General features: G+C 30.0%; 1 protein-coding gene and 1 non-coding gene across 2 annotated transcripts in view; one reads left to right on the top strand and one right to left on the bottom strand.

Annotated features, from left to right (window-relative positions):
- Positions 1–11,508, bottom strand: part of LOC106677706 (TATA element modulatory factor) — a gene marked incomplete in the record, with an annotated part of 37,181 nt that extends 25,673 nt beyond the window's left edge. Inside the window, 8 exon segments of the mRNA XM_067049453.1 lie at positions 3,255–3,413; positions 3,545–3,745; positions 4,921–5,117; positions 5,233–5,428; positions 5,697–5,867; positions 5,977–6,271; positions 8,052–8,219; positions 11,022–11,508. Coding sequence (XP_066905554.1) covers positions 3,255–3,413; positions 3,545–3,745; positions 4,921–5,117; positions 5,233–5,428; positions 5,697–5,867; positions 5,977–6,271; positions 8,052–8,219; positions 11,022–11,148 — 1,514 coding nt within the window.
- A 190-nt stretch (positions 11,509–11,698) lies between these two features.
- TRNAI-UAU (transfer RNA isoleucine (anticodon UAU)) lies at positions 11,699–11,790 on the top strand. Its single transcript is given in 2 exon segments — positions 11,699–11,736; positions 11,755–11,790. It is a non-coding gene; the product is annotated as a tRNA-Ile (tRNA).
- The last annotated feature ends 3,585 nt before the right edge of the window (positions 11,791–15,375 follow it).

Genomic DNA, 15,375 nt, shown 5'->3' with positions numbered 1-15,375 from the left:
TGGAATCCTTATAGATATTACATGCTTTTAAAAACAAATAGTATATACTCAGTTTTCTTAGATATTGAAAATGCTTTTAACTCTACTAAAGCCAAAACTACATAAAATAAACTCAAAGAAATCAGAATTCAAGGTCATTTGGATTTTTATCAGACATTTCTTACATGACTGATCCTTCAAAGTCATGTCAAAAAACATCTTTTCCCAAAATTCTTGTCAGGGAAGACAGTGTTCCTCAGGGCAGAATCCAAAACCCCATCCTGTTGTACATAATTATCAGTGGGGCAGTAAGCATCATCCAGCCACCTATAAAACTCTAGGGCTTTATCCTAACTGGACAAGTATATCACTATCATCCCCATCACCCGGTCACACTATATTTGTTAAGCGAAGAAACAGTCCTATATACAGACAAAATTTTATACCTTGAAAGAAAAGATTTATCAGTTTTATAAAATTTCTGAACGAATTAACTCAAAGTAATGTTGATTAGTTTGAAGATGATGAGTTTAGTACATCCATGTCAAAAACACTCTATGCTGTTTAAAAAAAAAAATAATGCTGGGAGTATTGGAATAACAAAATATTATTATTATAATATTAAATGCTGGTAATAATTTAAAGAAACAAAGTTTAAGGTTTTCTCGAACTATTAAGTATTTGAATATAAGAAGATGCTCAGGGTTGTGGTCAAAAAAAAGAACAAATAGTTATAAACTGTGCAACCCTGACCATCTTATATTTAAGTTTTACAGTCAACTATATATACATATATTAAGTATTTAGGTTCAATAGCTCTCTTACTTGGACCCAGTGCACAAAACTATTAACCTATACCTCTAGTATGAACCTTTTAATAACATGTAAAAGCTCTACCCTTTTAAGCGTCATCAAAATGCTTAAAAAGAGCTCCTAAGGAAGACAGGACACCATCCTCGTTCTCTATGGGTGTGTGGCGTATAGATCAGCATGAAAAGAATGCTGGAAATGCTAGACCCATTCAAAGTTCTACAGTGAGAATAAATACTAGAACACTCTAGTATCTATTCAGCCTGTCAAATAGTTTCCACACAGAAGCATCTCAAATCCATTAAAAGAAAAATACATACCCTTAAATATTATACCAAAATTGTATCTAACCCAACATACCCTCTAAATTATTCCTTTTCTTCATCAGGTAATCAATCAAGCCTTTTCTCATATTATACCAAATACTTGGCTGCCTTTTCCTGGCAGATGCTTAAAATACATTACACACCTAAGCCTTACTAATTCTATACTGAGAAGTAAAAAGAATTTAACTCTATATTCTTGATTTTTCAGGAGAAGAAAAATTAAGTTCTAAAATTATGTATAAAAACTTATCCATTCAATACAGTTTTAACCAAGATATTATCTTAATATACAACTTAATACCAAACCTTAAATCCTTAATACCAATCGATAGAGAATTTTTTTCTGAGCCTGACTATATACTAAACTCAACATCGAGGGAGGCAAATGGGTAGAGTAACAGGAGGACTAGAGAGGGAGATGGGTGCGGGTGTCTCCCCCACTCTTCGCAGATGAATCAGGCCAAAGTATCCTACTCTCTGTCTGAGGATTCCCAGTTCTCCCTATTCCTGCCAACGCCTACTGTCACCTCCACGTGGTGCCCCCTGTGGAGTCTAATGGGACTTGTGAACGACAGAGGTGGGAGCCCGTCATGCCTGTCAGTATAAGAACCATATAGATGTCCTCAGTTTAAAAACTATAAATATCTAGGGTAATACATACCATTAATGAATTTGCTGTGTGTATAAGTGGATAAACCCCAAATAATTGTTTTTTTCCTTTAATTAATTAACTTCTATTAATTTTTAAATTCAGAGTTAACAACCCTAATGGTCGAAACATTTTAATATCAATTAAATAAAGACAGATATCAGTTTTGATTAAATATCTAAGGTGTTTATAAAAGATGAAAACTTTGTAAACAAAAATTCATGCCCAGACACAACTATCATTTTTGACTAAGGAAAAAAAATCTGGGACATCACATCACACACAACTTACACTTACCATGCCACTTAAGTTAAAAAGTTAAAAAAATTCCTCACTTGTTTCAGAACAGATATTTCTACGTTATCCGCTGTGGCAATACTTTCTAGTACTAATTTTCCCAATAACCCTTTCATTTTAAAAATTGACTAACTCCAATCTTCCACCAGAAAAGTACATTAAATAATATTTCTCATTGCAAAATTCTAATACTTTTCTTTTCCTAAAGTATGGTGAAAAATTCAAAAATAAAACAGTTTACTAAAATGTACAATCTGCTCTTAACCATTTATTAAATGGTAAATTGTTACAGAATAATATTGAAAATACCAACAACGATTTCATGGATTTAATCATCCTATAAACTGAAAGGCTCATATATAGGTTAAGTGAAATTAAAAAAGTTATTAATTATTAAATAACTATGTTGACAAACAAACATTATCAAGTTGCAAAACAGATTTGCCAGCCAGTTAGAACTTGTGTTACTACAGATCTTTTATTTATGTGGTTTTGTCATTCCACATTATCTTCTACAACTTTGGATATTAATATTATTATTTCCAAAATCTTTGGCTTTCCAATGATATCATATGCATGTCTATATTACAATACTTATTTACAGAAATGTGTTTTAAAAACTAAAAAGGACATTTTCCTCTTATCTCTTTAAGCCAATTATCAAATTCTTTCATAGTTTATATTTAAAATGGAATTGGGTGCAATATGTAACTCTAATAAACTTAATTGAGTGTAATGGATTAATTACCTTGGATATAGTAAAAAATTACCAATAATCCCACCCCATCTAGTTGCACCATTCATTCTCATTACCAGTGATCATTTTCTGTATCTCTTAAGTTTTATAATTCGTTGAAATATCTAACATTACTTCCTACAACTCTTACATACTACATACTATAGAAAATCAACAAAAGTTGAAAATATCCAGTACATGATGAAAAATACTTATTTCAGATTATTTATTTAATTAACAAACAAAATTTAATAAATTAATATGAAAGAATGGGTAATTTAAATTATTGCTAAATGATAAATAACTTCAATAATGAATTGTTTATTTTAATCTGAAAATAAGAATTTAGAAAAAAAAAAGCACTAGGTAATTCAGTAGGTTATCAATATCAAAAGGTTTCATATTTACAAAAAGAGGTTTTCTACATAATGAAGACAGCTTATGTTCAAGACCATACCTAGATAATACTTCTATATCTGAAGAAGCGGTAGATATTAATGAAGATAGCTTATGTTCAACACCGTACCTAGATATTACTTCAATATCTGAAGAAGTTGTAGTTTCCAGTTCATCACCAGAGGTATGTTCGCTCGAACCAATCTTCACTAGATCTGACCTACAAATAAAAAATAGAACAGCATTAAATGGAATATAAATGTAAATAGCATTTAAATATGACCCCCCCTCGTCCACAAAAACCTCATCTCATACACAATAAATTGATAATGAACATGATGTGAAGCTTACCTTTCAGAACTAATTGGCGATTGCTCCCTGACCTCTGTCATAGCCTCTGCAAGCATGCTACTCACACCCACTCCTTCCAGCCTCAAGGTATTCTCTTCACCACTACTGCCCATCAGGGTACCCTCTTCACAAGAACTGGTCTCTAGCACAACACCATCTGTTTCACTGCTTGTTGATTCTGAAATCCTTCCTACGCTCAGCCTACCAAACCAATAATTAGAGTAATTAATCAATAAAAAAACTTATGACATGTATTAGATAATATTCTCAGGATTACTTAATGTAATATTTCACCATTCAAGTTGTTAATTATTGTTGAAACAATGATCTTTTATCTCCTTTATATCAATCATATTTTAAAGTTCTTTCTTCATTTCTAGTTTGTGATATAAAATTTATAGCTCATTCATTTCAATCTTTAGCAGACTTCTAAACTATTACTCCCAACATCCTTACCATCATAAACTCAATGTTGCCAAAAACCTTATTCATCGCTGTTTTTCTCTCTACGATTCCCACTTCCATGATACCAACTCACGCAGCATAAAACAGATCCTTTTAAGCAATAACTTCCCTCCCGAAATCATAGACAAACTTATTTACAATTAATAAAAATCGTACTCCCTCTTCACTGATTTCTCTATAGCCACTCACCACCCCCTTATAAAGATTGCTACATCACATCCCCTTTCTTTCTGATATCATCTATATATACTTGCGTTCCTCTATCCCAACCTCCGGCTTGCCTTCAGATCCCACAATAAACTGCCTAAGGTCATTTTTCATTTTATCAACACTATAAATAAGGCATGAGTAGTAACATACTATAACCAAAGAGATAAATAAATGAAAATTTCTTCGAGAAAACTTTTTATTTTTCCATACAATTCCACCTTTGAGGTCATTTATAAGCACTTTGTATAGTTTGAAATAAAAAATGAAAACATTATTTAAAACCCATGGATTAGAAAGCAGGATTAGATTAGAACTCAAAATAATTATGTTATACTTGTTTGATTACAGATCTAGGCAGCAGTAAAACTTTTATATCACTTTATATCATTTCCATTTACATGATCAACTTATTAGTTAGTTTAATAAAAAAAATAAATAAATAAAAAAACCTGTACTTAAAATATGATCACAATAATTCCTCATACTATATACTTCATACATAAGTAATTAGGAATAAGGAAGTAAACATGAATTAAAATAAGTGATGATACTTTTGTAACAAAATGGATATCGAAGATTCTGAAAATACAATCAGTGGAAAATGTCTTTTGACCACAAACACCTTTCAGTCCCAACCTAAATTGATCATAAGGGCCTTAAAATAAAAAAACAATACATTAATTTTAAAAATTATAAAGTACCTAGGGGCTTGTGTAACCACTTCTTGGTAATCCATCCTTGCTTGGAGAGAAGTTCCATATTCGACAGATTTTGAATGAACTTCCTTCTTGTCAACTAATCGTGAGGGCTGGGTTATAATCGGTTCCTTCTTCTCCGCTTCGCCGTCCACAGGTGCTGATGTCATATGTGTAATAACACCTAAAGTACGATTTTGATTCTGTAATACAAGATAACAGATGTTATGCATATTTTAATTAGTTAAAGGAAAAGGAGTCAAATAAAAACTTTACTAAAATTAAAATATAAATCAAGATGAACTAAACATCATTTACATCTCTAGGGGACATGGCCTCTGTGAAGGAAGTATCGAGAGAAGAAGTGGACTTGAGCATGGTTGGGTCAAGGAGTGTAACTGTCAGAGTAGCTTCGGATGCAGATGTGTACGAGTCTTCAACACTAACTGAATCTTCATCTTCTGGTATAACTTCCACACCATCACCTTCAATTGGTGACACAGAATCAGAACTCCTTTAACAAATGTTTATTCATCAATACATTCTGAATCGTAAACAATATTAAATCTAATAAACTAAAACTAAAAAAACAAATAGAGGTTGAAAGTAATGATTTAAATAATCGATATTGCAGGAACTATTCCACATTTTCGTCTTTTTAAAACAATCTATATTTACTTAGAAATAGACTGTACAGGTTATGTCTACAACTATTTTTAAAAATATTTTTGGTATATTAGCAACATAATCAACACAATAATAAAATAAAAATTGGAAATTACTTTTGTTCTGATGAGTGAGAACCAAGAACATCAACAGAACTCGGAGAAGTAAGTACTTCCACAGACTCAAATGAACCACTTTGTCTCAACTTAGCAACAGAACTAGATGTCGACATGGTATTCGGATCTGAATCAGGTGTAGAGCCCAGAATATCACAACTATCTGTTGATCTAAACAAAACAAAATATCAATACATTTTACTATCTAAAATAATTAATTATAATAAGAAATTCTGAGTAATAAAAATACTTCAAATAGCTTAAAGTGAAATATAGGTACCTTCTGTCACTCTCTGAAGATATAACTGAAAGGCGGTTTGCGGTGTTCCTTGGTTCTCTCTTCCTCATGATGACTTCTACTGGAGGAAAGTTCTTAATTTCTTGTCTAATCTGTTCACCATCGGGTTCATTCGATTCTTCTGGAGTAGATTGGAGATTTGAAGGGGTTTCCACTTTTTCAGATGAATCTGCCAAGTTAGGTTTCGCAAGCACTCCAAGATCGAGGGAAAGCGATTTCTTTGGTTGATTTGAAACCAATTCTTTAGATAGGCTATCTTTAGAATCATCACTACTCCCTACAAACATTTTTTATCTTAATAATAATAATGAACAAGTAATAGTAGTTAACAAGAACATATGGCTTTAGTAACTTAAAATAATGAATCGATAAGAAGATAATAACAATTAAAAAAAAAATTTATCCTCATAATTGTAATATCAGCAGATTAAGAAAAGTGAAAATTGGCTGAGATGAAGGTAAATGAAAAAAATAAATATGGTGAAATGGATGAATCAAATGAACAAGCTATAACAAGGATAAAAAATTCTCAACATGATAGAGGAGAATGAGAGGTAGGCTAAGGAATAAGTGATAATAATATGAATTTTTGTATTTCAAGGAGATTTTGTAGAGGTAATATGCAGGAAGGTTCCTTCAGGAGTTTTAGTATTGAGTCTTAAGCTTCTTTAGGAAAATTATTTCAATTTAAAAAAATTAAAAAAGTAAAAACACCATATAGTTTGTTAGACTGAAAAGCTGTTCTTTCATAGAAAATATAATATAATCATAACTATCAATGTTTATTCAAGAAAGTATATTTTGTGTGAGTGCAATAGATTCTTCATAGGAATAAATGAGTTGAATTCCTCTTAAAAAAACAATGTAAAAACAGAACTGACTACAAATTTGTTTATCACAATACTTTTTGGTCTTTATAAATTAGCTATTAGTTTAATTTGAAACAGTATTTATACATCGTACTGATAGCTTTGAAAAATAAATATGCTATAAAAATATACACACTGACCAGAAGTTTATTTACAATGTTTTAAATTTTTTTTCACAATTTCAGTTTCACTTATTTGATGGCCATTGAACTGACATTAATATAGCCATTGAAGGAGAATTAGGCATTTATTTGGTGATATTAATAAATCTTCTGGAATTGGAACTTGATATTTTAATCTGAACACTAATTGAAAAAATTTCACAAACAATATAAATATGGAACTAACCAAAGTTAAATACCATACAGTTATAGCAATACTCAATAGCCAGGAGTTATATTTTTAACCTCTCTAATTTTTAAATAGAATATTAAGAAAATTAATATGATTTCCAGAGATTAGAAATTTATGGTACAAGTGGTGCTCATATTTACATTAGGTCCTTCCCTCCAAGTCATATGCATATACAAATTCTCAAATTCATTTATTTCATTTAGCCGTTTCCCTTTTTTCTTTAATATTATGAGAACTATACTTCTCAATAAAACTAAATTTTTCCCAATTTCAGTTTTTGATGAACTCCGTTCACATAATTTTATGACTTTATTTTTTATTCAAATGTAAATGGATGTCATTTCTGTTAAACACTACCAGATAACAATTTTATTCTAGTATTTAATAAACTTAGAATTCAATTTTTTTTAAAGTGATATAACTCTGAGTTTACTTTTGAGATAAAATGGTTTTAAGTTAAAAAGATAACAAAATAACTTTAAAACAACTTAAAACAGAATAACAAATCATGGGAACTGCCTGTAATCACATTTGAAATCATAAAAGAATTTACAAAAAACATAAAAATATCAGGGATTCTTTCCTTCAATGTTATAACCATTGGTGCTAATATTCCCTAGCATAAATTAAGAATATTAATACTCAATTAAAAAATAAAAGAATAAATGAAGAGAATTGTGGATCAAAGGAGTTCTACTAAGATTTCATAAACCATGAAATAAAATCAGCTCAAAGTAACAAGCTTGATAATAATACAAGCAAATATAAATTTTTTTTCATACCCAAATGTTATTAATACAATTAAATCATACTAAACAATTTAATAAAGCATACCTCCAGCTTTTCCTTGATTTTCAAAAAATGATCCAGTGAATGATCCCCAAGCACTTGCGCTATTTGTCATTTTTGTGGCTTTTTTGACTAAAGAAGCAGGTGAACTTTGTAGGTCCCAGGCTGAGAAAAAACTGTCAGTATTGATGTCTGGATTCCTTGTTGAAGATACTGAAACACAATCCAACAAATAATTTTTTTCAAATAAAGAGTTTTAAAACAAACCTATCCATGTGTTTTTGATAGAGGTTAAGAGGTTATACTGATTCCTATTTTTAGCTAATTTTACAATGAATCTCAATATACGTAATTTTTTCAAAACTTCTTTACTCGCTATTTGTAAATGTTTTTAAGGTCAGATAAAAAAAGGCACTAGATATGGGCTAACAGGGCGGGTAAGGAAGGCCAGATTCCCTCCTATTCGTTTTGATGTTATCATCTCCTTGAGAGATTGTAACATCATCATACATCAACTAACACTCATTATAAGTAAATGTTTTAAAAGTAAGAAAACAAAGGTGGAGTAGCGATTCTATGGCAATTAATTTCCAGTTTTATTTCATTTCTTCTTTCATGTCTCAAAAACATTAAAATTATTGTAAGAAATCATATTCATCATCTAAATATAAGCCCTTAGAATGTAAAAGTCCTCTGCCAAACCAAAACTGATCAAGCAATGCTGAACAAATACAGAGCCATTAGGTCAGAGACAAATAAAATGTTTAGAACAGCAAAAATAGAATTCCTCATAGATACGCTAAGCTACTGAAAATAAATGGTAGGCTGGAAATAAGTATGAATTTCAGGCTGACACTAGGAAAAAAAGAGTAGTATAAAAGAGAGCAATACATATATGTGAGGATAATTTGGCAAACTGACAGAAGCAAAATAAAAGATACTAAGTATCTGGAAAAATATTAGTAACACCTTCCAAATCAAGTAAACACACATACAAATAACAAATGCGCCATCTGAGAACCATAACCCACAAGAAGTTGGAAAAACGTGTATTCTGGTTTTGGAAATTTCAATTGATAGATTTAAAAGGTGAAAGGTCCAGGATGAATAACCTATTAACAGAGCTATTAAAAAAACAGAGGTAAACTTATAAGAGCCAAGCTTTAATAAATGAACCAAGAAATATAGGAAGAGGAAAGATCACCAGAGGATTATATCAAAGGTTTTATCAAATTAAATCTGTAGATATCCAAAGAAGTCCAGGTATGATGTAGTAATTACTGAGGCATAGCACTCCTGGTGGGTAACATGTCATTGACTGTTATCTTGCTGTACCAGATATATCCATATTATCATGTGGTAGGTGACAACCAAGCAAGAATCAGTAGATGAAGGAGCATGATAGATCATCTTCATTCTAAATAAAGGTACTCAGAAAATGATGGGAAGTAGACCAGAGATGTGCACTCATTATTTGTTGATTTCAAAACAAACTATAATAACGTGGTGAGAAACTTTCTGGAAGATCATGACTGAGCTGGATATCCTTTGGAAGTTCATGAGATTGGTGAAGGTATGTACTGATGTATATAGTGATACTATAATAAATATCCAATAACATATTTGTACTATTAAGGGTACAGAAATCCTGAAAAATTTTATCTTAGGAGTGTATAATGCTATTATAAAGCCAGTTCCGACATATCACAGCTAGACCTTGACTCTAACCACCATTTTACAAAGAAGAATTGAAAGATTTAAAATGAAAGTCCTCTGCATAATAACTGGAGCGATCTGCAATCAAAGCCTTGACAAATGGAGGAGACTAAGAGAGAACTGTTTGCAGAAACTAGTTGATCAACATCTTATGATAGGAAGATATGATAGGGCATGTATAACAAAACAATCCATCAGGACTCCTTAACCACCAAGTTAACTGCCTATGTAGGCAACAGTGCTAACTGCCTATACTCACAGTCTGCTTTCTTATCAAGGATTATTGCTACAAGTAATTACAGTTTTATTTAACTTAAAATATATATAAGAATTTCATTGTACCTCAGCAAATATCACAAATAAAAATAAACATATAATAACTTTTAGTAGACATCCTGACCAACTCGTCAGCAGTCAACAGGCTGGACAAGGCCATGAATACCGCAGTAGTTGCCAAGAGACTACATAGGAAGGAAAAAACCTGTAAATAGATAGAATCAACAAAGATGCTGCAGAACTGCTAGTAGAAAACTGGAAACCAGGAGCCCAACATAAGTTCAGGTTGAGAAGGCTGACTTAAAGATCTAAAAGATCTGCGAAGCCAACCAAAAAACTAATAAATATATAAACAGCATTCCAGTATTATTTAATGATGTCAAAAGTTGGGGAACATGTAAATGATAAAACTTACCTAAAAATATAATAATAAACTTAAATTTAATTAATAACCCTCCATACTGCCTATCGAAACCGATAAAGATCGATTACATATAGAAAACAATTTAAACAACAATCTAATTCACAAAATTAGTGGAGAACTTGTGAAAATTCACACAATGAAATTGAACAATATCTGAAATTTTATTTTAAAAACTAATACTTAAGTGCGATACTAATAACGAGTACTCCAGTGCATGAGTTAATTAAATATTCCAATAAGAGATATTAAAAGCAATATAAAATTGTTGATTTTAAATTGATCACTTATGAAACTCATAAAAATAATTGAATGGCATTCTCTAAAAACAATAGAAATATTTATTGCTAAGGATTCATAAAGCTCAAGGGACAAGGTCATGATGCATGGATAACAAACAATGACATGTAACAGTCACCATACCATACTGCAGTTAATTCAATTAGTTTGACAAATGATCACAAATAGAAATAAATTATGAATTAAAAAGTTATTGTATTAGATCATCCCCAATCAGCACTTCAATAGTTATTAAATCATACTAGCTTTCAGAAACAAATACAATAAATCATAAAACAAAAAAAACAAACAAAAAAACTCACCATTATGTGCTTTACTAGCATCTTCTTCAGTGATGTCCAAAGCTTTATCAATTGTCTTTTGTGCTTCTTTTAATGCGGACTTTGCTAAATTAGCAAAGCCCGATGCGTCAAACCAACTCATTGTCATTAATTTTGAAGTTATTTAAAAAAATATATATCATTTTTAATCAATGTTGACATGAAATAATATTGCTCATGAAATGGAGCACAGTGTGATTCTAGACCCATTTGTATTTTTGTCTCAAACTCAAAAAATAAATAAATTTAAAAAATACAACAGAATCATAAATGAGAATTAACCTTCCCGCGGTCATATAATGTCATGATTAGAACCAAGCAACAATATAGAATGGTGTGAAGAACATTAACAAAAAGGGTGAGAATTAAAAGTCAAGAAAAATACAAATAATTACTTGAATCATTTGAAATGGTGGTTTACCGCAGCCAGACTATGACATGTCCATGGCCATAGTAAACAGTAACCAGCTGATGCCAAAGAGGTGCAATAAGAAGCCATTGAAGTTAAAAAAAATTGTTCAAAACAATCATAAATTATTAAAAGCTTATTAACAAGTTAGTAAATATTTTTCCAAATGAAATAAATTTATTTCAGCTTAATTCACTAAGCTAATTTTTTTTTGCATTTATGTTATTAAGATTCATGATTTTTGTTGGATGCCCCAGTGGCGCAATTGGTTAGCGCACGGTACTTATAGGACAGTACATTTGAGCTATGCCGGGGTTGTGAGTTCGAGCCTCACCTGGGGCATATATTTTTTGTAAATTTATTAATATTTTAATGTAATTTATATGATGTATTTTCATACAATTTAGTCGGATTAATAATAACTAAAATGTTTAACTAATACATTTATTTAAGTTAAGGATTATATATTAGTAAAGTTAGCAAGCTCTCTCTAAGTTAAAATATGCTGGATAAATCAGATATAAAAAACTAATAAAAACATTGAGGATTATATGCTCACAAAGGTTCTATGTTTTTAAATTTTATATAAAAATGTAAAACCTTTATAAACACACATTGTTTAATGATTTTATTAATTTTATATATCTGATTTATCCTGCATATTTTAACTTAAAGAGAGCTTACTAACTTTACTAATATGTAATCCAAAACTTAAATCACTTTATTATTTAAACAATTTAACAATTATTAGTCTGAAAATAATTGTATGAATGTATATAAATTCAATAAAATATTAATGAATTTATACTTTAAAAATGTCCCCCAGATGAGCCTCAAACTCATAACCCTAACAAATTAAATGATATTTTATAAATACATATTCAATTGATAACAAAATTTATTTAAATTATTTTTTAAATGTTTCATCCATCATTTCATGAAGATTCCAAATATTTTGTTGGAGCTATATTGTACACTTTATGGACCTAATGATTCTCTAAGTATTAAGATGAAGGTCATAAATAAAATAAAATGTAAATATTTACACTAAGTTGATTTACAAGTACTCTTAAGATTTACAAATACTCTTAATCAAATCCATTTCAGGGAATTTAGAATTATTTGAGAAGCACAAGAACAAATCAATAAAAAATATTTATTTATTTATTAAATAAATTAATATAAAATTTAAAAAGAATAAAAACCTCTGAAAGAGTTTTCATCTCACAAATTTACTAAATTAGATCATTTCTAGCTAAGATTAACTGATCCCTATTTAAATATTCTTCACCTCAAAAGTTATATTTTGTCGTCTATTTTCCAGAAACTTTTTGGTGAAATAAATCTGCCTTAAATTATAGGTTTATAAGCTTTTTGAGTTGATTAAAATTGGAGAATAAAATATTATTACATACATAAATGTATATAACAATGAAAAATGAAAACAAAGCAGATATAAATTAATCAACAAATAAAAAAAATATTTATATAGTTTAATATAAAATATAGTTAAAATTATATATACATGTACTAATACTTTTTATATTTTAAGTATATAAATATATATTTTTTATTTTAACTACAGTATGAACTATGTGTATGTTTTTTTTTGTTGGATTTTTACCCACTAAAATCACCTCCCTACACACTCCTTTCTATGGGACTGCCATTAGACATTACTTTGTCGAGAGAAATGGCTGAGTGCCAACTCATGCTTATCCTCTCTACATGGGACATTTATCAGTCTTTTGATTCTTCTTGTTTTCATGCTAGTCATCTCTTCTCCTGCCCTTCACCTCTTAAGGATAACTGTGGCAATTTCTTTACTGCTGCCCAATGTTGGTCTGAGTGTTGCATATAGCTCACCAAGTTATCTGGAGTGATTTTCCTTCCCCACAAATTCTTGAGTTCACTTCTTTCCTCTCCGAAGTACATATAAACACAGAATACATCCTCCATACTTTCCTTGATTGCAGTGCATACAGGGCATTCTAAAACAGTACTGGTAGGCCCTAAAGCATCCATGCTCAGTCAACAGTTAGGTGACATAAAAATCTACCTCACCATGTCGGCAACTATACCACAAACTAGCATTAAGTATCAACCTATTGGTCCATTTTCCCGAATCTGCAGCCTCCCAGATTTACATGAAACTATTTTTTTAAACAAATCTCTCTTAAATTATAGATTTATAAGCTTTTTTAGTTGATTAAAAGATAATAACATTCAATGAGGTTAGATACAGTTGGCCATAGATTAATATGAGGAGAAGATGGTCAGCAAAAAATACACAAATAAACAAAAACTTATTTATTTGGACAGATGTTTCAACCTGAATTTCAGGCCTTAAAATTCACGATAAAGAGATAACTACCATCACTCAGAGAAACATAAAAAATAATGGAAAATAATAAACTTGTTTCTAATCCTTCTTTCTCTCTGTTTCCCGTTCTCCATAGTTCTTCTCCCTTGTTCCTTCTTATTAATTTTTTTTTATATACTCATCTATATTACCATTTTTCTTTCGTTGTAACATATTTTTTTCTTTCAATGAAACATTTCTTCTTTCTTTCCCATTGTATCATATATTTTGTTTTCTTTCATACATTTCATTATGTTGATTTAAATTGTTTTTAATTATTTTAGACACTACTTACATATCTTATAATGTTTATTCCATTACTCATCATTTACATTTTCTACTGCACCTTTGGTTATATGTATTTCTTCAACACTTTCTGTTTTTTTAATTTGTCATAATTTATTTTATTTAATTCTTATTTCTATAATATTGTAGTTCATCTTCTTCTGTTTTCAATCAACTTCTATTGTTATTAATCAACTACTTTCTACTTAATTCATTGTTATATAAATTCTCAAATTTCTTTGTTTATTACTTTCCTTTTTTTTATTTTATGTTTCTCTGAGTAATGGTTGTTATCTCTTTTTTTTGTTTTTTAAGCCCTAATGAAGGTCTGAAATTCAGGAGGAAGCGTCAGCACAAATAAATAAGTTTTTATGTATTTTATGCTGATCGCACCCCCGACCATCTTCTCCTCAGAATAACATTTATCTCCTTCATCCACATGCTCTCCACCAATCCCTCATCAGCGTGAAAATAATCAATAAAAAATATAGTGATAGCTTAATAATATTTATTACATTTGTATTGTAATAAGTTGCAAATATATACAATAAAACAATGTTATATATGTCTGTAACCAGTTACTACCTGATTTATTGATCACTGTTCCTCAAAAATGACAATGCCTATGAAGTTGATACTATTAATGGTGGTCCCCCTTAAATAAAAACAAAGTATTTCTATAAGTCAGTTCTAATTGGAGAAGCCAAGACAGGTAGGTACAATGGCTTGACAGAGGTAATGTGGTGGCCATCTTGGATCTCAGAGATCCCTTTGTTGAGTTAGTTTTATGTTCCTTAACAGTATATCTTGTTTATTGTAATAACTGTGATTTAAAATGAATCTATCCTCTCTGACACAAGACGGACACTTCACATTGTCCATACTCCCTATACTAACCAATTGTATGTTGCATTACAGCTTATGGTTCATTCTTCTAATAACGTTGATAGTGCAAAATATGGATGACAATATTTTAGTTTGCTGTATGGTTATACATAATTCCAAACAAGTTTTTTACTTTTGTTTTCAATCAATTTGAATTTTGTTATTATTTTTATTAACATTAAAAAGTAAATAAAATTGACAATGCAAAATATATTTTTTCCTTCACTATGTACCTGAATGACCTCTGGTCTCTGGTCTTAATTAATTTGGACCATTTTGTTTATTAATTTAATCTTGAGTGGTAGCTATTCCGATAAAGATCTAGTAATCTCTGAATACCCATTTCAATGTATAAGCGAGGATGATAATAAAATTTTCTATTTTTTTCTATTTCT

Source organism: Halyomorpha halys, unplaced genomic scaffold, assembly GCF_000696795.3.
Source record: "Halyomorpha halys isolate HHAL.00 unplaced genomic scaffold, Hhal_1.1 Scaffold106.1, whole genome shotgun sequence".
Classification (NCBI taxonomy): domain Eukaryota; kingdom Metazoa; phylum Arthropoda; class Insecta; order Hemiptera; family Pentatomidae; genus Halyomorpha; species Halyomorpha halys.
The sequence above is the reverse complement of the archived record's forward strand: the minus strand, read 5'-3'. Positions and strand labels throughout refer to the sequence as shown.